This window comes from Falco cherrug, chromosome 2 (assembly GCF_023634085.1).
Source record: "Falco cherrug isolate bFalChe1 chromosome 2, bFalChe1.pri, whole genome shotgun sequence".
In the NCBI taxonomy this organism is placed as follows: Eukaryota; Metazoa; Chordata; class Aves; order Falconiformes; family Falconidae; genus Falco; species Falco cherrug.
Genome location: NC_073698.1, coordinates 79,337,018 through 79,359,928, shown reverse-complemented (window position 1 = coordinate 79,359,928; position 22,911 = coordinate 79,337,018). Strand labels below are relative to the sequence as shown.

At 42.4% G+C, this 22,911-nt stretch overlaps 1 protein-coding gene across 5 annotated transcripts; it reads left to right on the top strand.

Moving 5' to 3' along the window:
• Positions 1-708: 708 nt before the first annotated feature.
• Positions 709-22,400, top strand: TMPRSS2 (transmembrane serine protease 2). Of its 5 annotated transcripts, XM_055701729.1 has the most exons (16): positions 949-1,106; positions 4,285-4,324; positions 7,133-7,288; positions 8,489-8,559; positions 9,374-9,569; positions 9,874-9,957; positions 11,360-11,479; positions 12,795-12,924; positions 14,044-14,154; positions 14,976-15,019; positions 15,672-15,846; positions 17,457-17,632; positions 18,607-18,702; positions 19,563-19,705; positions 20,263-20,415; positions 20,624-22,400. In XM_055701729.1, the coding sequence occupies exons 4-16, from the start codon at positions 8,545-8,547 to the stop codon at positions 20,633-20,635; spliced, it is 1,455 nt and encodes a 484-aa protein (XP_055557704.1). In that variant the 5' UTR covers positions 949-1,106; positions 4,285-4,324; positions 7,133-7,288; positions 8,489-8,544; the 3' UTR covers positions 20,636-22,400. The 5 variants fall into 5 exon arrangements, with proteins under 5 accessions (XP_055557705.1, XP_055557704.1, XP_055557703.1 ...); XM_055701730.1 differs by lacking the exons at positions 949-1,106; positions 4,285-4,324 and adding an exon at positions 709-898; XM_055701728.1 differs by lacking the exon at positions 4,285-4,324.
• The last annotated feature ends 511 nt before the right edge of the window (positions 22,401-22,911 follow it).

Here is a 22,911-nt window from a genome sequence, read left to right as displayed (position 1 = left end):
AATTGAGTGGAGTTTCTTCAAACACTTGTGTGCTTTTCCCAGTTGTACTCTGAGGTTTTGGGATGTAAGTAGATTCTTTTGCAGTGGAACTCAGCTTTGGCAGCAATAAACCTCACTCATTTGTAGATCTGCTTTACCGGAGAGTTACTGCAAGTCAGAGCTTTGGGCCAGAAGTTTTAATGATAGGGCTCCAGTGGGAAGGCACTTTATCAACAAAGTTACCCTTTCAAAATCACTTGAAATATTGTGATAACTGTAACCAGAAACCAGGGCTTGCAAGAAACCAAAGCAGTGGTGACACTGTAAGTAACGTGACAATTGAGACTGCAGTAATTTTTCAGAGTACCCCTTTATTAAATGAGACTGCAGTAATTTTTCAGAGTACCCCTTTATTAAATAGCCCTAAAAAGCAAAAGAAAAAGGAAGTAATTTCCATGGGCTGGGTATTCTATGAGCAATCTTTATCAGCACTTGGTGTGCCCTGCTCAGGGAAGCCTTTTGGCTCTTTATTTGCACACAACGCCCAGAAACGCAGGCTAATCAAGACTGATTTGCAAGTTCAAAAAAGGCACGGCACCCCCCCCACAGCACCGGAGGAGTGCGGCACCTCTGCCCCCAGGGGCCCTTACACCGGCGGCACCGCCACCGCCGCGCCCCCTGGCCCGCGGGCCCTTCCCGTCGCTCCCGCCCGGCTTGTTTGCTCCGCAAACCTCCGCGGGGGGGGAAGGGGGAGCCCCGGTCCGGTGCGGTCTGGTTGAGGGCGGCTGCCGGCACCCACCGGGCAGGAAGGGTCGCCCGTGCCCCCCGCCCGCACAGCACGGCCAAGCCCCCCGGAGCGCTGCTGGGCGCCGTCCCCGCCCCCGGGCCGGACCCGCGGCGTCTCCCCGGCGGCTGCGGGGTGAGCGGAGCAGGCAACGTCCTCCTCCCCGCCCCCCCCCCCGGCGGCGGCGGTGGGAGTGGGAGGAAGGGACCGGGCGACGCATCCACCTGGCGGCACCTGCCCCTTCCCCGCCCGGTAACTCCTCCCCGGCCGCGGCGGCTGCTCCCGGCTCCCTGCGCCGCGTCCCGTCCCGTCCCAGCTCCGCTGCGGCGGGGGCAGCCCCCAGGTAAGCGTGGCGCTCCCCGGCCCGGCCCGGTCCGGCCGCCACCCCTCCGCTTCGGACGGGCCCTTCCCCGGGGCCACCGGAGCCACCTCCGGGGGCCGGGCGGCTCCAGCGGGCTGGGGGGCAGAGTCGCCCTGGGCAGGGGGGCGCCCCGGCCGCTCCGAGTTGGGCCTGCGGTTTTATCTTTTAATGAAGAACCTTCGGGTTTGCTTTGGGGGGAGTGCGGCGGGACCCCGGAGGCATCTGAAAACCCCCGTCCCGCCGTGGCGGGGGTCGGCGCGGTGCCCGGCGGGGAGCGGCGGGGCCGTCTCCACAGAGCGAGAAAAGGAGGCGCCGGCTGATAAAATCGAGGGGGCACGTAAGCTCGTCGGCTTCAGCGGTGTTTCCCGCTGCTTTACCCGGTCGCCCCCTTTCCGCACCCGGTTGGGGCGAAAGCGTTGCGCTTCCCCCGGTACCGGCGGGTGAGGCAGGGCGGGCGCCGAGGGCACCGGCGTGGTGAACGGGCCCTGTGCGGGGGGTGGCGCGGTCCGACGGGGTGCGGGGGGTGTTGGGGTGCGCCCAGCGCCCCGCATGCCAGCGCCGGCCCCCCTCATCCCTCTCGAGGTTGTCCATTCCAGGCCTTCATCCTCCGCTGACGGGAGGGGAGACGCGGCGGGATTAAGGAGCTTTTTCAAGGTCACAGAGTTGGGTAGTTGCTCCTACGGAGAATGAACTAGAACAACCGAGTTCTGGGGCCTCGTCGTTGTGTATTAATGTCACCGCTGCTTTGGTTTCTTGCAAAAGCCCTGATTTCTGGGGCTTTTTACAGTTATCACAAAGTGTAACTTTTTACAGTTATCACAATTTGTCAAGTGATTTTGAAAGGGTAACTGTTGATAAGAGTGGCTTCCCACTGGAGCCCTATTATTAAAACTTTTGGGCCGAAGTTCTGAATGCTGAAATCAGCCGTACTCCTCACATCCCCTCGGAGGGCTTTACCGATTCCCGTAGCTTACCTGGACCTCGCATTTCACCTCGGTTTTCTCGGTGGGTGGGTGTCACTGAATTCAAGACACCATTCTCACATTGTGCCTTTGTCCTACGTGTCCCTGTTTGCCCTGAGTAAAGTGACACTAATGCCGTTAGTGCTTTACAAAGAGCCAAAGGAAGCAGCTTCACCTCTGAAGGGTGATTTGCATCAGCTAAGGCAGTGTTAAGCGAAAAGAGAGGGACGTTGTGTGTAGCATAGATCAATGACACTGGGAAATGGTTGCAGTTGTGCTGTTACCTATGGGTGTCAATGTAAATGTAAAGCCAAAAGACAGGTGGACTAAGACAAAATTTTATGTCAAAGTAGGATTTAAAATGTCCTTTTTCCTTTTATTCTTAAACTGTTAAAAATTATACTGATACATAGGAAAGACAGTCTAGAGTAAATCTATCGTGGTAGTCTAGCCTGAAAATGGAAATAAGATGAAATTATGTTTCTGGATGGTGATGCAAAACCAAAACAAAATGGTATTCTAGGATGCTGGTCAAAATATTTCTCTTGGAGCTGCTGCTGCTGGAGATGTGGGTTCTTTCTCCTGTGTCAATCAAGGGTCAGTCCACACTGAGTAGCTCCAGTACTGTGACAGTAGCTCAGCTGTGTCCGTGCTGCTACATCAGTACTTCTGGCATGTCTTTGATGCGTGGATCCCTAAACCTTCTCTGGCAATACGAGTCTCCCCTGTGGAGTGAACTCAAACCTCTGGCCAGCAGGCTTGCTTTTCTTTCTTGTCTGCCATAGGCACCTTGGAAGTGGTTTACAGCTCCTCAGGATCTGTAGTTTGCAGATTGAAAACAGCTGACCTAGATGAATATCTAAATAAGTCTGATTTGTTATCATTCCTAGTTTTTGGTTTTCTGCAGAGTGGGTATGTACTGGTATCATACAACATGCATTTGCAACTTGATTATGGTAAACAAGTATTCCTGAGATCTCTTGTTCCTTGTCAGAGACTGTCAGTGCCATAGAAAGAGACTTGATTTTTACTGCCAGAAGATGAGGTTATTTGCTCCTGCCATGGAAGTGGAAGGGCAGAGGCAGAACTGGGGAGGTAGTGTAGGAGAAGAAAGCATCCAGATGCCAGGCTGGCTGTTGCCGCATTTGTTCTAGCAGCATTGTGATCTGTGCACATGAGGTGGTGCGTGCTGTGTGCAATGGCTGCCTCTGCAGTCGTTGCCTGACCAGTAGGTCAATCTCCTACCATACCAGTTCTCCTGGGCTCTTGGTCTTTTCTATTTCAGAAATGGCTTTTCCTGTAGGGTCTTCTGTCACCAATCATCCACTCAGCTACATAACAGCTTTTCAGCTTCCTTTTCCACTCTGCCGTTCCTTAACAAAGGCATGTGATGTACTTGTGATAGGCAGCGTTGCATGGTAACCTCTGTTTTCAGAGAAGACAAATAGATGATTAGTTGTAGTATAAATACAGAACCCTATAACTGTTTAAAATGAGTGCTACACTCAGAACTTTTTAATGCCTTTTTTTTTTTTTTTTTTTTTGGATGTGGAAGTAGCATTAATCTTGGTTTGCCAGCCTTGGGAATAGGGTTGTGGACTTACTTGACCTACCGGTAGTGCTTTTCAAGAAACACTTTTTTTTGACACAAGTTGAGAAGTAGTTCTACGGTTTAATAATATTTCAGGAGCTAATGTAGAATAGCTTCAAGACTCTTAGGAGATCTAAGAATGCTGAGGCTCTGTTTCTGGCAACCTTTCATATAAATCTTTACATAGTCTTGTATAGTTCTTTGCAAGATGTGTAATGTTACTGCATAGGCACACAGAGCAGAGCTTGCCTCTATTGAGGTTTGCCAGAAGGCCAAGGACATTGGAAGAACCTGGTTCTGATGACTTTGAGACATTAGTTGCTCTTTGATTTGTCTTTGACCCCTTCCAGAGGATAAATTTTACCCTGTGGAGTAAACCACATTTAATTTTTTAATCATCACAATAAAAATATTCAGTGCTATTTCCTGAAGAAGTATCAAGGAAATCGTGTTAATAAAATGAGTTGAAAATTCTTAGTTCCTTTCCTCTTTCAAACATAACTGAATTGGTTTTTTTTAACCTTTCTATACTTAATTTGCAAGTCATGATTTTAAGGGCTGCTTGTTAAAACAGGAATCTCGAGCATGTTTCTTTTCTTTTGTCCAGGTGGCAGAGGCAGGAATTGCCCAGTGTGTGAAAAGATCATGTAAGTTAATCTGGAATCATCTCCTTGGCTTGTTTTCTTTCTTCTTCCACCTCCCCCCGCCCCTGCTTCATACCGTGGTTATATTGTATTTAAGATTACGCTACTGAAACTTCGTGGCCATAAAATGGTTGGGAAGAAAATAATTAAATCATACTTCCTTTCTAGTGTCATCAACAAAACCTGTAATTGTTGACTTGCCCTTTTCTGAAGTTGAGCTTTGCACTGGAATTACTCATTTGCTGTCTTTGCAAAGTTTTGCCATTTTGTTCATTTGCATGTGCTGTATTTCTTTATCTGGATAAAGGGAACTGCCAATTTTTTTGGATGTGGCACAGAGTTAGTGTTGATGCAAAGTGGATGCTTTTATGCATCCTACTTTTAGAAGCTGAACTTGATTTCATACACTTGGCTTTTTACTGTTCTGTCCTCTCCCATCTTATTTGCATGTGGTTGCTTTTACGTAGGTCTAACTGTGAAGAACTAGTTTGGAGTTCTTGGTGGTGTTTTTTCAATTATTGGTACCTGTCATAGAGCTTAGCAAAGAGCTGACTGTGTTTCTATTTCAGGAAATAGCACAAAATATGTATTGAAATAATATGTAAATGCAGGAAGTATACTGTTGCCAATATAAATTTGGTTTCATTGGCCAAGTTGAATTCACAGGGTTAGGATATCTGAAGGTAGTTATTCCATCCTGTTGACTTAGGCATGGAAACAACACATAGTGATCTCTATCTAAAAGCTTGTGGAAACTAATATAGCTGGTGGTACTTGTGGAACGCTGTGCCTCCAAAGCATGGTACTGCTCTTAATTAACTGTTATCACATGGTGTGTACTAAGGAAGTGCCGTTATTTCTTGCACAGAGAACTAGGGTAAAAGCCAGCAAGTCTGGTTTCATTAACAAAATCACAGTTAAATCTTTGGAGTTTCTTTGCCTTTCTGTTGCCTTTTTGGGATGTTGGCTGCTGGCTAGTGAAGGACACGCAGTATAAAGGAGTCATGACCTCATGCTGCTGTAAGGATGTGAAAGCGGAGGCTCACCTTCACCCACCAGTAGTGAGGTTGAGGGGGTTAGGAGGATGTGGCAATGAGGACCACTTACAGCCAAGCAGCACAGCTCTGTGCTTGGTGCTTTTCCTGCTCAGGAACAGTGTCTGTCACTGGTAGGGAGGAGAACAAGCCTTTTGGGGGACTAGTAGTCTATATTCAGTTAAGTAGGATGTTATCAAATGAAGTACAGATCAACTTTACTGGAACTTTTGCTTAAATATAGAGAAGAGATTTGCAGAAATCCATAGAAAACCTAAAAAAAAAAAAGCTATTGGATTAAACTTGTTTTCAATTAATCTAATATTCTAGATTTTTTATTGTTTTGTTTTTCTGTCAACTTTTATTGGAAAAAATGATGTATTTTTTTAATCTTAATGATCCATGACAGAACTTTAATTATAACGCTCCTAAGGCATATGTGAGAAGAAGTTAAGATATTTCAAGTAATAGCTGCGAGCTGTGAGGTTTCACTGTATTCATCTGTATACTATGTCAATAACAGCTATATGTTTTATATTCTTATTATCACCTGTCATTAGAAAGAGTAGCATTATTTCTTTACTTTCAGTGCTGTGAAACAAAAACACACTTGATTTTGGGCCTTCTGTGTTGCTGGAAGTCCAAATGCTGATTCTGCTTCATCCATACTGGAGTAAACTGAAGTTCGTGAAATTCAGCAGCTTAGCTGCAATGGGTCCCTTTCGTTATTTGGATATACTTTTTTCCAAAGCCAGAAGATGTTATTAAGCTGACCTGCAAGGCTCTGGCTCCCTGGGTCCTGTCTCTTATACCTTCAAGCCTGCGGTTGGGGTGAGCTCCATCCTGGTTTTCTTTCCTGGGGATCTCGGTGCACTTTAACTCCACCAGCTCACTTTAAAGGACTCTTGAGATCTGTTTCTTAAGATATACCCAGTACAGTGCCATTATAGCTTGGCAGACATCTGGAGGATTGACTGGCAGTGGGAGGGAAGGATAGTGCATTCCTGCTGAAGTCTTCTGCACCAGAGTGGCTTTATGACACTTTTTTATGGGATCTATTTAAATCTCTCTGATGCATGTGAGGTGAGTTACGGGCCAGAGTATTGGACTGAGATAAGACAGACCAGTCTTTTCTAGCCCTAAAGTTGTCGGGATGAGGAGTGTTTGACAGGTTGGTCTGTTTCTCCATGACCCAGCTTCCTTACCTGTGAAGTTGTTACAGTATCCTTGATATATTTGTAAAAAATTTTGAAGTGTGTCAGTGATGTGTTTTTAAGAAAACTAGCTTATGTCATTATTGGATGCTACACATCAATTTCTGCCTTAAACGTTTACAAACTAATAGGACCCCAGTTGTTTTGGTTTAATCTGTTTTTAATACACTGGAAAATGTATGTACCTATGACTTCCCTGTGTTTCGTGGCATGATAATGGAAAACTTGTTAATCTCTTTCCCATCCAGCTTCTAATTAATAAGAGCTAAATTGGGAGTGGTGGTTCGAAGCCAGTTAAGCAACAGAGGTATTTTTTTCCTCAGTTCATTTTAGAAAAACACAACAAAAACAAAAAAAACCAACCCAAAAACCCTCAAAAAGACTGAGAAAGACTGAGGAAGACTGTCACCTGCCAATTTGCAAAGCCTTTCAAATATTAATGTTAAAAAATACTTGGATTTTTCTTTAGTCATAGTACCTGTTGGCTTACTTCAGAATCACCACTTCTGTCTGCCATCACTAAACTTCTTAATGCTTTCCCCCCCCCCCCCCCTTCTTTTCAGATAACAAGGGACAAACCCCTCTTCCTGTGACTTGTTACTTGTCCTCTAAGTCTGAGCAGACCTGTACTTCCCAACTGCTGTGAAGAGCTGGATAAGAATGGATGCGACATAAAGCAGAAGTCCTGAAGCCTTAGTCACCGATCTGATGGACTTACTGTAAGTAGGAGTAAGACTTGTTTTTCACCTCTCTGCCACACAAATAAGAGTTCAATGGTGCATTATTACTTACTTTTTTTTTTTGCTAGCGCTAAGAAGCAAATACCGGAATTAGCCTGCCTGAACTGTCATGAAATATTGGCACGCTCAACATGCCAATCTGCTTCAAAGACATTTGAAGTTCAGTTTTGGTGAGGTGACACATTGGTGCAGATTCTGAAACATAACCTTATACTTGGAGGTGAATTATGCTGTGTCTTAATGCAACTGCTCTTTATAGTTGTGGCTTTCAAGAGGAGTCATGGCAGTGTGCCTGTGTGCAGGGTACTGCTCTGCAAGCTGCAGAAAGGTATTTCTCAGTGTGTGGCTGAGGTACTTCCTAAGGCTTTTTTTAATGTAGAGTAACATTATGAGAGGACTCAATAGATTAAATTATTTATTAAAATGATTGCTTGTGGAGGTGTATAACTGCTTGTTTTAGAACTGTGGCGGCAAACATTTTATGTTTCTTTTGTCTTTGCTGTTCTGTTGTTTTACTTAATGTTAATGTTTAACTTCAAAATAAACTGCTATATGCTTGAAACAGTGGATGTAGCTCCTCTTACTGTATTTGAAAAACTTTCATATTGGTGTGGAATATTGTTTCCCTGCTGTGCTTCTCTCTGGTTTTGGTGTGGTGGCTGCAACACACAACCAAGAAAACAACTGTTTGCAATGTGGAAGAGTGAAAAGGATATGACTTGTAGGGCTGATAGCTGTGGCATTATCAAATGAGTTAGCTGAATTTGTATTTCCTGATGCTTTTTTCACATTCTTGTTTCTGTGTCATAAACCTCAGAGTGATACATGAGTAAGTGTTGAGAGAGGCAGGAGGACCTGAACTTGGTACTGACACCATGTGGGTTGTTGCCAGGATATTCTTTAACTCTCATTCTGTCAGTGAGAGTGAACACTAACTTAATCTTCTCGGTGTGTGTGGAGCTCGTGTTAATGAATAGTTGCCACTGTATAATCCTCAAGGTTGTATTGAGAGGCTACTGAGATCTGATTTCATGCTGCACCTTAATTTGTACTGTCTCTTGAAATACTTCCATATTTTTTTTTCTTCCAGATTTGGCATTTTTCCAAAGGGAAAACTGACAAGAAATGTGGACAGAGCTTCTGGTTGTGATTTTCTGTTTGTTTTTTTTTTTAATATAGGTTCACGCTTTACTTCCAAACACTTGAATTGTTTTGGTACTGCTGACAAAGGAAAGATGACCTCTACTGTAGTAAGTAATGAAAGGGATTTATTTATTTTTTTTTTAATGAGGTGTTATTTCTTTACAAGTAACAGCTTACTGAGTGATGTTCTGGTTAACAAGCCTTTTAAAATGTGAAGTGTTTGTTGTGTTTCCTTTCTTGCAAAAAGGGAAAGACACCTGCCTCACAGTGTATAAGAGGCTTGAATTAGCTAGCATTTCAAGTGCTCAGATACTCCTGGTGCTTTCAAAGCTTATTTTGGAGGGATAGGTTGAAATGGCTTCTGATTAGTTCTTAAAGCTCTTCTGGGATAAATATTCCAGAACCTGTTGTAGGCCCGTGCATTTCAGAAATAGCTAGGTATATCTGGTGTTGTCATGGGGCAAAATGGGGCAGTAAGCATTTATCCTAGACCTGGACAGCTACAGACACAAAGGCTGTTACTTGTCAGCATTTCTTTCGATGATGGTACTAAGCCTAAAACTGTCCGTGCTGCTTATTTCTACCATCAGATGTTCCAGTGCAATGGTTTGTGTCGCCAGTGGGAGGGCTGGGCTCAAGAATCTTTCTTAGGTTGAGTTACTTTGGATCAGGAAACTGGTCTATTCATACGCCTTGAGTCTCACTCTCTGTTATTTTTATTATTCAAAGTACAAGGTATTAGGCATGTAAATTGGAGTCACTAGTATGTGTATGCATGCATGGTATATTTCAGCATTGCCAGAATTACTTAGTAGGGTTCTGAATGGAAATGGCATCTGAAACTTACTTTGCCCTAATTGCAGTCTTGCCTCTTGTTTTTTCATTTTCTCCTGTTCCCTTCCCCGGAATGTTCTCATTTAGAGTCCACAGCCATACTATGAAAATCATGGCTTTCAGCCAGAAAATGTCTATTATGCCAGGCAGACAGCCGGTGCTAACCCGTATCCACAGTACTTCTCAACAAATGCTCCGTCAGTGCCAAGCTATGTCCCAAGGGTTGCTACCCATCAGTCGAGTAGGCCAGTAGCACATTCGTCCAGGAGAACGTGTGCATCAAGTAAGTTTTGTTGGGATTTCTTACAATTTTAGACTTAAGAACTTCCAAAGTAAGATAACAAAAGGGATCTTCTCTTCCAGCTCCTGTATTGCAGGAGCCATCTCCCCATGGGTGAAAAAGTAATAGCTGGCTGAGATGCCAGTGAACAGAAACCTGAGCGATTTGGAGGAAGGATGGTAGAGTGGAGAAAAGTCTGTCTGGCAAAACATCTGTTTTTAATGTCAAGGAAATAAATAGTGCTGGTGGCTGGAAATCACCTGATTTGTGAACCTAATTTCTCTTTTTCTCCTTGCTTTCAATTCAGGTGTAAAGAAAACCATAGTTGTCATATTATCCATTTTAACAGTCATTTGTTGTGCAATTGCTGCTTTCTTCATCTGGTATTTTGGTAAGGTTCATTTTTTTTTTTTTTATTCTGAAAGAAAAGATTTTATTTAACTTGTAAAGTTAGAAATATACATTCTTATCTTCCATTTTATGCTGAATTAAGGACAGGAAAGTCTTCATTTACCTGCCTCCTGAGAGATGAATTGGTATTGCTTCTTAATGGCTCAGTTTTGCTTGTGGTTTGGTTTTTTTTTCTTTCTTTTTAATGAATATTGCTGCTGTCATTATCCTTTTCCTTCATCAAGTAATTATGTTTTTGATGTTAAGTGATGTCATCAGCTTTTTGACTCTTCTGGAGTGGCTAATTCAGGTGGCTTCTCTGGAAAGCTTCAATATCTGGCAAAAGCTGGTGCAATACAACTGTACAGCACTGTAGCTGTTAGTAATGAGCAGTTTGACCTCTTGCAAGGTTTTTTGCACTGAGGGAAGCTGGCACATGACCGTGCATGGCCAACACATTCTGTGGTGCATGTCATTAGGGAAGTCACTGCTGTGCATCCTTTCTGAAATGGAACTGTTCCAGATTTGAGCTTCACTTAATTTCAAGTGGAGGAAGGAGATTGAAGTAAATCTATATACCTTCACTGCAAGAGCACAAATGATCAAGAGATGTTTTATTTTGTTAAAATGGGATCCCTTTTGGAGCAGAAGTAATTCACATCCATTTAATTGTTTCTGAGGCTTTTGTGTTGAAAGTGTTTTAATGTTGTGTGAACCCAGCCCGTCTCGCCACTGTAAGCTGTACCACAGATGATACGTTTACCTTGGAAGTCATCCCCGACTGGGGTGAATGAGCTCTGAAGCTGTGCTAGAGTAATTCTGTTTGGCTCAGGTGAAGTTTGTCTTGTGCTATCTTAGTTCCCTTTCAATGAAAGCCACTTTTCAAAGGAAACTGAAAAACAATTTGCTGTTTTTAGGAGCCTCTCCTTTCTGTTCTGTGCAGCAAAAGAAAGAGAGAAAGGATTTCATTTAAAACTTAGGATGACATTTGTGTTCTTAGGGTTTTTTTTTCTCACTTTGATTTATACAAGGTGAATGTAATATTGTTTTAAATGGCAGCAAAAGGATGTAATTGGAGTAATCTTCCTCCTTTTCTGTTTGCAAGTGTTATGCTTTGTCAGTGTAAGGCTGACTCCTTTTAGACAACTAATGGTGCTTGCTTATTCAGGGGAGGCGGTGGACAGAATCCAATCAGCTGCATAACTGACTTAATCTGACAAGTGATTTAAAGGACAGAGCAATACATCCTCTGTTGTGTCAGGCTAGGTCTCCTCCCATCTCTGAGTTTGAGTTCTTTCTGATGTTTTGCTCTGTGGAAGTGGAGTACTCCTCGAGAGCTGGCAGTAGACACCTGAGGCTAAGTTGACGGTCAGCCTAATGGCTATGTTGCTCTCTCCCCACAGTAGAGAATCGTTGTCTTGGCTCCTTAATAGAGTGTGGATCTTCAGGAGTATGCATGCCACCCTCGCAGTGGTGTGATGGGGTGAGCCACTGCCCCAACGGAGAGGATGAAACCCGCTGTGGTGAGTGCCAGCAGTCGAGGTGGGGGGCCTTCAGCCAGCTGCAGGAGTTTTTGAGCATATTGCCTTATCCAAAGCTCGCCTAAGTTACAGCCCGTTTTAGCTTCAGTTATATCTCTAAAATGGTTTAGGATGTTTGAGCGCTTTGAAGGCTATATCTATAGATACTCAGTTTGTTTCCAGTCCAATCAAAAAGCTGAAACAAAATGACTGACTTGAAGGTTTGAGCTGGCTTAACATTGGATGAGTTTTTATAAATACTGCCTTTTAATTTGAATGGGGTTTGTGCAAAACTGAATCTAACGTTGTCTCTGGAATGAACCACCATCGTCGACTTCTTAGTGGAACTTGAGATGATAACATAAATCTGGTGGTCTTCAGTCAGGCTTGTCTTTTTCCACATATTTTGCATTCCTTATTCTCCCAATAGTACTTCAACTACTTCATAACTCCTTTGTGTAAGAAAGCCTGGTCTGATCAGTGGTTCCAACTGAAAATATGCCGAGGGAAGCTTTAGGGCACAGCTGAAGGTGGAAACGTTATTCATTTGTTCATTCAAAAGGTGTAGCATGTTGTTTCTAACACCTCTGTTATGCCAGTGCCACTCTGGAAAACTCTGGCTGTGCTGCTCTTCTCTTTTGAGAAACTTATTCTGCACATGCCTCCTGCAGGGTTAGCATTTACTGGCATACGCTCTAAAGCTGTTTCTTTCCATTTAGTTGAATAATGTATTTTTGGAGAAGCTTGTTCAATCTGTTCTTTTGCTTGAGCTATTTTATATTAGTTTTTTGTGCAAATAAATACATAATGGGGCATAGAATGTCAGAGCTAATTGTTCCTTCTTGCATTCTTGCTCTACAAGTGCTTCTCTGAATAAATTCAGCATATTCATATGTAATACGAAATATATTACAATAGATTGTATTTTATTTATACACAATACATGATATATTAAGAAATATATCATTGCGTAGATAAAAGGTAAGAAAAGATTGGCTATTGCAATCTTCCTCAGTGGTAGACTGAAAGAGAATTTTGAGCATAAAAGCTGAAATGAAAAGATGAACACTATTTTGTACACTTGCAGTTTTAAACTGGTAGTTCTTTTCAGTTGCCTAGACAAAAGGATTAAGTCATTGTGATATTTCTGTCTACTTGATATTTACTCAGAATTTTCTGAGTAGAAGGCAGCATTAAATTAACACTAGTTATACAAACAAGCATATGTTACAGGTAGCAATACTTTTTAAGTAGAGAAAGAGTGGTAATATAGCGTGTGGTGTTCTTGGTTTCTTTTTACTTCTTCCTTTTCTGGCAGTTAGACTTTTTGGACCAAACTTTATCCTGCAAGTTTATTCACCTGTCAGCAAATCCTGGTATCCTGTTTGTCAAGATGACTGGAATGATGATTATGGGAGGATTGCATGTAAAGACATGGGCTACAGTGTGTAAGTCTAACCTTTGTCAGCCTTTGCACATACATAGAAAGGTTAAAATTTCCATCTTGCTGTTTTTAAGAGTGCATATCTCAAACAAAAAGCAGCTGGCAATCTAGTTTGTGTGAACCTGGGTCAGTCTGATTTTAATGATGGCAGCTGTTAGAGAATCAAACCAAAACATTGCTCCAACAAGTGACAGGGACCGGCATGCATGCAGTAGGTAGGTGGTGGGGTCACTTGTATCCAATACATTAATTCACAGCCATCTTCCAGAGCTTGCTTCAGATCATTATAATTGCTCAGTAACATGCAGTCTGACTTAATCTGTCATCACCAGTATTACATGGAAAACATTGATCTTCTGAGGACACAAATAACACCAGCTTGTATGGAAGACTGCTGTAAATAATTATGCCCCTGAGTGCTGCCCATGTTCTCCCCACATAACGCTGTAGCCTAAATTCTTCTGTGGTTGAAATATTTGATGTTGCCTCTCTGTGATACAGTTGGCAAATACTTCTGTTGTGTGTGGAGTAATGCAGTGAATTTATTGCCCAGGCAGGCAAAACTTGTGTGTGCCCGTGCTGCATTGTGGTGGTCTGAATTCAGGTCTCTGAACGAGCAATGACCCCAGTAGTTCCAATTCCAGTAAGACAGCCCAGCAGCAACTATGCAGAGTTGGTCCTCAGCTAGAAAGCTTGGCAGGACAGCAGCACTTGATACCCCTCTTGCCATCCCGCAGAAATGTGGCTGTCATGACTTACTGGACTTGGACTTTGCTATGTTGTGTAAATGTACCAGCAAAGGCATGTCTTCATCTTTTTTTGTTTTGTGAGGCTGAAGATTTCTACCAGGCATGCATATTAGATAAAAATATTATTTTAATCTAGAAACTCTTTGATGGGAAATGGAACTTGAAAAATGTTTAAAGAACCTGGATCTCTGACACTGTACTACACCACTAGGATTCTGTGTTTCATTAAAAAAAAAAACAAAAACCAACAACCAAAAAACAAAACCCATGTTTTTTGGTGTTATTCATATCAGAAGATCTAGCTTGGCACAGTTTATTGTTGCTTGCTTGAAAATGAAACAACTGGGTTTCATGATGTACTTTCTGTTTTGCAGGGATACGTATTACTATAGTCGAGGAGTAGCAACTGAAGTCGGCTCTAAGAGCTACATGAAGCTGAACACAAGTGCTGGGAATATAGACTTGTACAAAAAGCTGTATAGCAGGTATCTTTGTTTAATACAAACTTCTTTCCTTTAATCAGGGGTCTTTTAGCTGTTGTAAAAGGTGTAGCTTCTGCCCATAGCATAATGCAAGTACATCTTTCAGTGGGGATTGTTAGAGGGAAAGAGACTTCGTTTTTAATCTGATTGCAACAACGGCTGTCCCTTCTGTTTAAAAACACAGCTGTCATTTTTCCGTCCTTCCTCTCTTTTAAAAGGCAAGATGTCCCATCCTGTTCTCTCCATGGTGTCTAGAAGGTTGCCATGTCAAAGATACCTTTCTGAGGCTCTTTGACCATCAACAGGAGTTTCTGTATGGTGACAATAGCTACCAACTGCTACACGTTCACAGCAGCTGGTGCGGGTTTTTTTTATTTGTCACGTGAACACACACTTTCACTGTGGAAAGTATCATTCTTATTCTCATTAAACAACTCGGAAGTGTCTAGTTTCTAAACCTGTAGACTGCTGTGCCTGCAAAGTTCCTGTTGCTCCCTTGTTTAGAGTCTTCTACAACTACTTCATAAAATCAGCTCAACTTTTTCTCATGCTGTTCTTCATCTTGCTCCTCAATAGGCTTACAAACCTTTTGTATTGGTGACTGCAGTCTTCCACATGGCAGTTCTGGTGAATGCCAGAAATGGTGGAGGCCAGATGGTTCCTGGCAGGGTAGCTGGAGAAAGTGAAGAACCCTCAGCCAGGAAGATGTGGGTGAAGGCAGGGCACGTAGCTAGAAAGGGTAGGAAGCAGCTGGAGGGTGAACTTTACCCACCATTTGCTTCATTGTGTGTCTAAAATCCTGGGGTTTTTTATTTCTATCGCAGTGATTCCTGTGCATCAGGAAATGTGGTTTCTCTGCGCTGTGTAGGTAAGTGACTGTGTTTCTCAAACTTCTGCTTGTTCATGCTTTGAAATGCTATGGATGGAAAATCCTTTTGAATCTGCATAAATAATTACGATCTTTTGATGGCAGATGATTAAAATCTGGTTCCCATTTTTCAAACGGTACAGTTTAAGGAACAGGGTGGGAGACAGACAAGGAGTTACTTTTGTCTTTGCTGCACCGGTCCCTTTAAATGACTCTGTTGCAGTGAGGCTCTGTAGTCCTCACCCAGCAGCCATGGTGGGATGTCTGTGGTGCACCTGCAATGTGCCCACGGCGGGAGCAGTGCCTTCTTGACAAGGTGACTCCTGGCTGTCATCTGTTTTGTTGCACAACACAAAGGCGGTTGTCTCTGGGGCTTGCCAGAGGTGCCTTAATACCACGTTTAAAGGTGTAATGAGCCACTGGTTTGTGGTGAACCGAGGGCAGCAGTTGCCAAATCTTGATGTTTTCAATGTGAAAGGGCTCCAGGCTATGGGAGACTTGGGCTTTTGGTGTCCAGGGCAGGGGCCCAAGCTGTGGCATAAGCAGTGCAGAGATCGGACACGGGGTCTGTGCTCCGAAGCCTGAGCTGCAGAAGCCATCTTCCAGACCAGCTCGCTCTTTAACTGATGCCTGTGTGTAACTGACTCCTTAGACTGTGGCCTGCCCACTAAGAACGTGAACATTATGAACAGAATTGTGGGTGGCAGCGGAGCGGTGCCAGGACAGTGGCCGTGGCAGGTCAGCCTCCATGTGCATGGCACCCATGTCTGCGGGGGCTCCATCATCACCCGTCAGTGGATAGTGACAGCGGCGCACTGCGTGGAAGGGTGAGTCTTGACCCCATGGGGCACCAGAGTGACCAGCTCATTCCTTTGTCTCTGGAACAGCAGTTGTTCTTGCTTCAGGCTGAAATGCACAAATTTACCTAAGTCTCCCAACTTTCTGCTTTAAAAATAAATTAAATACCATTCCTCCCCTCTGCCTTGAATGCAGGTGCTAGGTGTGCAGTCTTTTGTCTATGTAGCAGTATGATTTTCAAGTAGTAAGGGAAAATTTCTTCTGGAGGAGGCTGGCTGCAGTTCATCTGTCTGCTTTCTACAGGAGGAAAATCTTACTTTACTTGTTAAAGGTGGAAATTAAATTGGATGGTGGTGTTGGGCACAGATACCTACCCAATTTAAGAGGTAGACTGAAGGCACCAAACTTAATGCCAGGCAGGACAATGTTTTCATGAAGATGCTGAATTAACACTGTGAAGAAAAACAAAGAAAAGGAAAAAAACCCCCAAACCTTCAAATATCGCACAACTGTAGATATGATCAATTTAAAGATGCCTGTGCCATTTATTTCCTTGTATCTTCATGCCACGGGGTAGTAAAGCCCAAGTCAGTACTAAAGGTAGATTTATACCTATCCAAGGAGCACTTTACATGGGCATCAACAAGAAAAATAGCTGGTGCTTTGTACGCTTTTAACCTATAAAGGAGAGTTGAGGTGCTGTGGTACCTTGTGTACAGTGTCAGAATATGTTTAAAAGGTGGCTGCTCCTGTTGGAGGGAAAACCCACTAAGTAAAACCATTTGTAATGGTTGGTTGGCCGGATCACAGTTTGAGGCTAAGCCAAGGAAAAATAACTTTGTCCCTTAACCTTGAGAAAGGAATGCAAGTGTTTATTTTTATGTGATGATCTTATCCCTCCTTTGTTTGCTGATTTAAGCTCTGTAGTATGCAAAAACTTTAGGAAAGGCAACCAAACTGCAAGCTGTAGCTGGCAAAAAAACTCGTTTTCAGTCCTGAATTTTTTTTGTGGAGGGGAGATGACTCGCAAGCACTACTGCCTTGGAGTTCTGGAGGGAGTTTTAACACTTCTGAGAAGTTTTTTGTATTGAGCATTTGTAAACTGCTGGAGCAAGAGAGACTGTTTAAATTACATTTAGTTAGCATACTTAACATTAAAAAAAAAACCACACCAAAACCGAACAAAACAACCCTGGCATTTTCATGTTAGTGAAATTCCTTCACTAGATCATGTTTTTACTAATATTGCCTTCTGCTGCCCTTGAGTGCCTTGGATAGTACATGCGAGTGATACTGCTGACATGTGAGACTTCAGAAATAACTGCTTGATCCCTCAGCCTTGGAAATCAATAGACTTCAGTGTTGCAGTCTCAGACTATAATTTGCTGTGCTGAGTGATAGTGATACTTAACCCATTTCAAAGATTTTGATATATTTATGAAATCAAGAGTCAAGCTTTCCCAAAGTCAGATGTCTTGCAATTTATTTACCTTGTTTTTCAGAAATGGTAGTCACATGCATGTGCGTTCTTGGTTGCATGTGCATTTGGCTGCTGTTTCTGAAGACAATTTTTTGAAGGTTATAATCCATGGCTCATTATCAGAGAATCAAACATTCTAATCTTTTGTTTATTCTGTAGACGATTTTCTGACCCGTACAGCTGGAGGGTTTATGCTGGGATTCTGAATCAGGATGAGATGCTCTTAAGAAACGGATACAGAGTGCAACAGATAATTTCCCATCCAGATTATGATACAGATTCGAAAGACAATGATGTTGCCCTTATGAAGTTAGAAACACTGCTGAGTTTTACTGGTATGTATTCTGCTCTTCTTAAGGCAAAAGTCCAATGGCAATGAGCACATCTTTTAAAAATACTGAAGTTTGTCAAGAAATCCTTGTGATATGGGAAGAACAAAAAATGTGGGTAGAGACAGAGGGCACACCCTTTGATTTTCTAAGTAGGATTTATTTAAATGTGGTGCCTGATAAGGGAGTTTAGGCTCATCTCAACAATTCACTTTTATGCCGGAACGCTGTATAGTGCTTAAGTTTTGCCATTCCTGTATGTGCAGACTCCGAATATAATGGTGGAGCAGCTGACTAGACTCTAAACCAAGTTATGTCAAATAACAATTGGGAAAAAAACCAACACCACCACAGACAAATGTTAGAAAATGTTCCTTTCTTAAAAGTAGATGTAGGTTGTTTGTAAGCAATCAGTGAAAAATAGAGGACAAACCATTACTTGAAGTGGTTTTAGTGTACAGGTCTTTTATATTTCAGTGCATCAGTTTAAAGCTATTAGTAGTAATCTGGAGGGTCTCTTCTGCTCCTAAGAGCAGGGAGATTGTCTGCCAGGTTTTTGTTTCACACTTCTTGTGTATAGGTATTGAATCCTGCTTGCGTGATTATTTTCAGCAGAGTTTTGCAAAGAGAATGCAGAGAAGTAGTTGTCAGAAGTTTTTCTTCTTTGTCCTCTACTGATCAGAAGAGCTGGTATTAATTGTTCTAGTTAGCGGGTCGAATTGACCTAAGAACAATTAATTGTGCTTGTTCCTCATTTTGAGGTGAGGATTAGGTAGCCATCTGGTAAAGAGGGGCTGGTAAGCTTTCTGCCGCTGCATGCATTGCACAGTATTGCTTGTCTGCGAGGAAGGTAGAGTACAGAGAAAATGTGTGGTGTATAGGTATTGAAGTGGTGGCTGTGTTGAGATATTTCATATACATTTATTTTGAATTATGCCTGGACATCTGGGATTAATGATGCTACCATGTTTGTTTTGTAGATACTGTACGGCCAGTTTGTCTGCCTAATCCAGGAATGATGTTCCAGCCTAATCAGCAGTGCTGGATATCTGGGTGGGGAGCAGAGTACCAAGGAGGTAAAGAGTGGCTCTGGAATGTTTTGGTCTTCTACATAAACCGGTCCTCTTCAGTCTGCGAATAACTGTTGGATGAGCTGACTGGGCAGTTTGAGCCAGATCTGTTGATATGCTATTTTTTCACCTATTTACATATTTACACAGGGCATTCTGTCTCAAAACAAGTTGCGATGTGTTGCATTCAGCAGACTGAAAGGAACCTCAAATCAGTATGGGGGGCCAGAACTATTCACACAGGAAACAATCCTGTGCTCCTGCTAGCAGGGCCACATCTCCTGTAAGGAGGGTAACTGTATGCCAAGCCACTCCTCTGTGGATGTGGGAGAGGGCAGGAGCCTGTCCTTTGGTGGAAAGCTAAAATAGCATGATGCAAGTTAAGTCTGTAAGAAGTGAAAAGGAAAGGGAGGAAAGGTTTCTCCCAGTATGAGAAGGTACTGGGTGTGTGGAGCTGTGTGTCGGGCAAGCTGGATCCTGAGTATGGGAACTGCTGGAAGCTTGCGCTAGACCATAAAACTGTGGGAAGGTCCTCTTTGCCTCTTGCAGACTTCATGTGCGTTTAATAGCCCTGTAGATAACACAGTTATTCAGAGTTGATTTGGGGCTGGAGTAGGCAGGTAGGTGCCATGTTCTCTTGCTTTGCACTGACAGCAAAGTAGGGTAACTCACTGACTTCTTGGAAGGGAGTTTCGATGTCACAGTTGTCCCTGTGCAATGGTTCATACATTTTGTGTCCATCCCGATGTTTCTAGTAAGTTCATTTCACCTTGAACAGTGCTAGTTGCTGGGATCTGTAATAGCAACATAATATGATGTTGTTCTAACTTTTTCTTTGTCTGTTTTTGTGCATGTTTCAATTTTAGGTAAAACATCAAATAGCTTAAATTATGTTATGGTGCCCTTAATAGAACATTCTAGGTGTAATTCTGTCTCTATCTATAATGGCATGATTTTGCCTACAATGATCTGTGCTGGATATCTAGGAGGAGGAGTTGATTCCTGTCAGGTAATTATTCCTAATTAACACCTAATAACAATCTCATTATTTTTGTGGTCTTACTAGTAGTCTTTTTTAATTATCTATTAACTACAAACAGATCCTACTTAAAAAAATTAACATTTTGGTTGGGCTTCTGGTTAATTTTGTGGTGCATCCCTTTAAAAGGGAGAGCTTTTGTATCATCTTCTGAATGGCTGCCAAGTTCTCACTGAATACCCAGAGAGGGTGAGGCAGTCTTTTTTTAATGCTTCGAGGATGTTTTGTTATCTGGTACTTGGAAGTGAGCGAATGCTCTTCATAATCATGGCAATACCCTAGCCTTACGCTTGTGAACAAGAAAGTCGGTAATGCCTATCTCATTTAGTGCTTTGGGCAAACAGTTTTCATCCCTATTGCAAGCAGCCATCATTTAATCTGTAATTGCCATCGCTTTTTTTTTTTTTAGTGACTCTCTTAAAATGGTGGTTAGCTTTTATTGAAACTTAAACTGTATTCCTGAAGTGAAATGGGTTGCATCCTTCCTGGTGGCCAGGTCACTAATAATATGCTTGTATTTTGTGCAGGGTGACAGTGGAGGTCCGCTAGTAACTAACAAAAACTCTGTGTGGTGGCTGGTTGGAGATACCAGCTGGGGAACTGGCTGTGCTAGTCCCAATAGACCTGGAGTCTATGGGAATATGACTGTGTTTACAGATTGGATTTATAAAAATATGCAGGTAAAATATTTGGTGGGTGGTTTTAATAATTTTAAATGTCCCAAATAAAAAAATGATTTTATTTATAAAAATAAGTACATGTGACATGTCTGCTAATGAAGCTATTCTGCTGAGAAGCATCCAAGTAATTGGTAAGGTAGTCTGTCAGCCTGTCAGCAGAACTTTTGAACCTTTGTTTTTTGTTTTGTTTTTTTTTTTTTTTAAACAGGCAAACAGATGACAATACTGTCTGTCCTTCTTGCTGATTGATGTTTCTGAGAACAAGAATAAATGAAGCCGTGGGTGCCTGGGATATTTATTCACAAATGATTTTTTTATTTCCTCTTTTGAATTTGCTCTTTAAAAGTAACATGAAGAATTGTACACTCGGTTCTGTGCTGGCTACAGTGACTGATCTTAATCAGTGAAGGATTATCACAATGAGCACCTTTCTTCTTGTGGTGCCTGGCAGAAAGTTGTTCTGTCAACTGCTTGCTGAAATGTCTCTTCTGTAGTTGAGTAACTTTCACTTGATAATCAGGTACAGGCTTACAACAGCAATTTTAATCACAATTTAATTTAAGATTTTTGTGGCAGGATACTGAGACAGTTTGTTTAGTAGTGTTTTAAATTAAATGTTAAGTAATGTGAACATTGAACCTCTGAGCTGCTGGTTAGCAATTTAAAAAGAAAAGAACGGGTTTTGGTATAGACTCAGAATGGTTTGGGTTGGAAGGGACCTTTAAAGATCATCTAGTCCCAACTGCCCTGCTATGGGCAGGGACACCTGCCGCTAGACCAGGTTGTTCAAAGCTCCATCCATCCAGCCTGGCCTTGAATGCTTCCAGGGACAGGGCATCCACAGATTCTCTGGGCAACCTGTTCAGTGTCTCACCACCCTCACAGTAAAGAACTTCTTCCTTGTATCTAATCTAAGTCTTCCCTCTTTTGTTTAAAGCCATTGTCCCTTGTCCTATCACTACATGCCCTTGTAGAAAGTCCCTCTCCAGCTTTCTTGTAGGCCCTTTTAGATACTGGAAGGCTGCTGTAAGGTGTCCCTAGAACCTTCTTTTCTCCAGGCTGAACAACCTCAAATCTCTTAGTCTTTATTCACAGGAGAGGTGTTCCAGCCCTCTGATCGTCTTTGTGGCCCTCCTCTGGACTTACTCCAACAGGCCCTGCTTCTGTTGGGGGCCCCCTGAGTTGGACACAGTGCTCCGGGTGGGGTCTCATGAGAGTGTGGTAGAGGGAAAGAAATATATATGAAGGGAAGTTTTCATGCACTACAGTAGAAGCACAGGAAAAAAATACAGTATATTCAGGTAGTCAACAATCCTCAGGATCTTGACACAGCAGTCATCCAAGTTAATTGTTCAAAGGACTGTCTCAGTAATTAAAAGTGTCGTTCTGCCTTAAGCTGCTCTGAACCCAAAAGGGGCAAGACCTGCCAGTCACTCTTAAGGTAGGCTACCGAGAGGGATGTTGCAGTGCTGTAGCAGAAAGCAGGGAGTTACGTGTGCCGAAGGTGCAGTCCCTGGCTGTGCATGTCAAGATGACTCTTGAACTCTCCCTGCTGTGAAGGGCAAAAGGCAAAGTATTTCAGTAAGGCTGTGTTGCAAGTGATAGACTTCTGGTTGCAGATGCATGTCCAGAGGATGGCTGTTTTGTACAAAGAAACCCAAATCCGTGTTTCTGCGTAACCAGATGAACTACCTCATTTATTAAATTTGGCTTTTAATTCCTTAGAGCTCTCCTTTATGTATCTGCATGTTATGTTTTTAGTAAAATGTCATTAATATCAGAGTGCCACTTCAACTGGGATTTTGAAAATAATTTATAATCATAGTACAGAGGATCAAAAAGCCATACCAAGTCACTTTTTTTTAAGGAGGAGAAATCTTTTGAATGAAATGACTCTACTAGCCTTGTCTTCACTTTTGGTACTGAAATGCAATTATCTTCCATGTAAACACTGCACCAAATAAATTTTTTTTTTTTAAAAAAAACCCAACTAGTCTTCATTAGTAGTGGTTTGTATGTGTTTGCTTGGATTTTTAATTTTTTTGGAAGCAGTTGCTGGATTCAGTGTCCTAAGTGCTTTGAGGGTCTTATTTTAAACAAAGCAAAAGAAAAACAACACGGGAGGGTGATCCAAGAGATTGTTTTGAGTCCAATATCTCAGTTCCTTGAACAAACTCAGGGAAGGAGAGCTGGATGTGCAGGAATGTTGGATGTCTTTAGTGGCTGGGTCTGATGAAACCATTCTGACTTGTGAAATTGAATTAAATAAGGAAATTTAGCCTAAAAGGCAGTGAGTTGAGGGAGTCACACCCTGTTTTGTTATTAGTATCATGCTGCCTGAAGCAATATGTACTTGCTTGTCTTCTCTAGGTGTGAGACACAGGATGTTTTCAGTAGCACGTGAGCATCGTGTGAGCCTTGGGGGATACCATGAAGTAGCCAACAAGTTTAAAGTACTTTCAAAACAGAAATTAAATAAATTAAATCATTACAGTA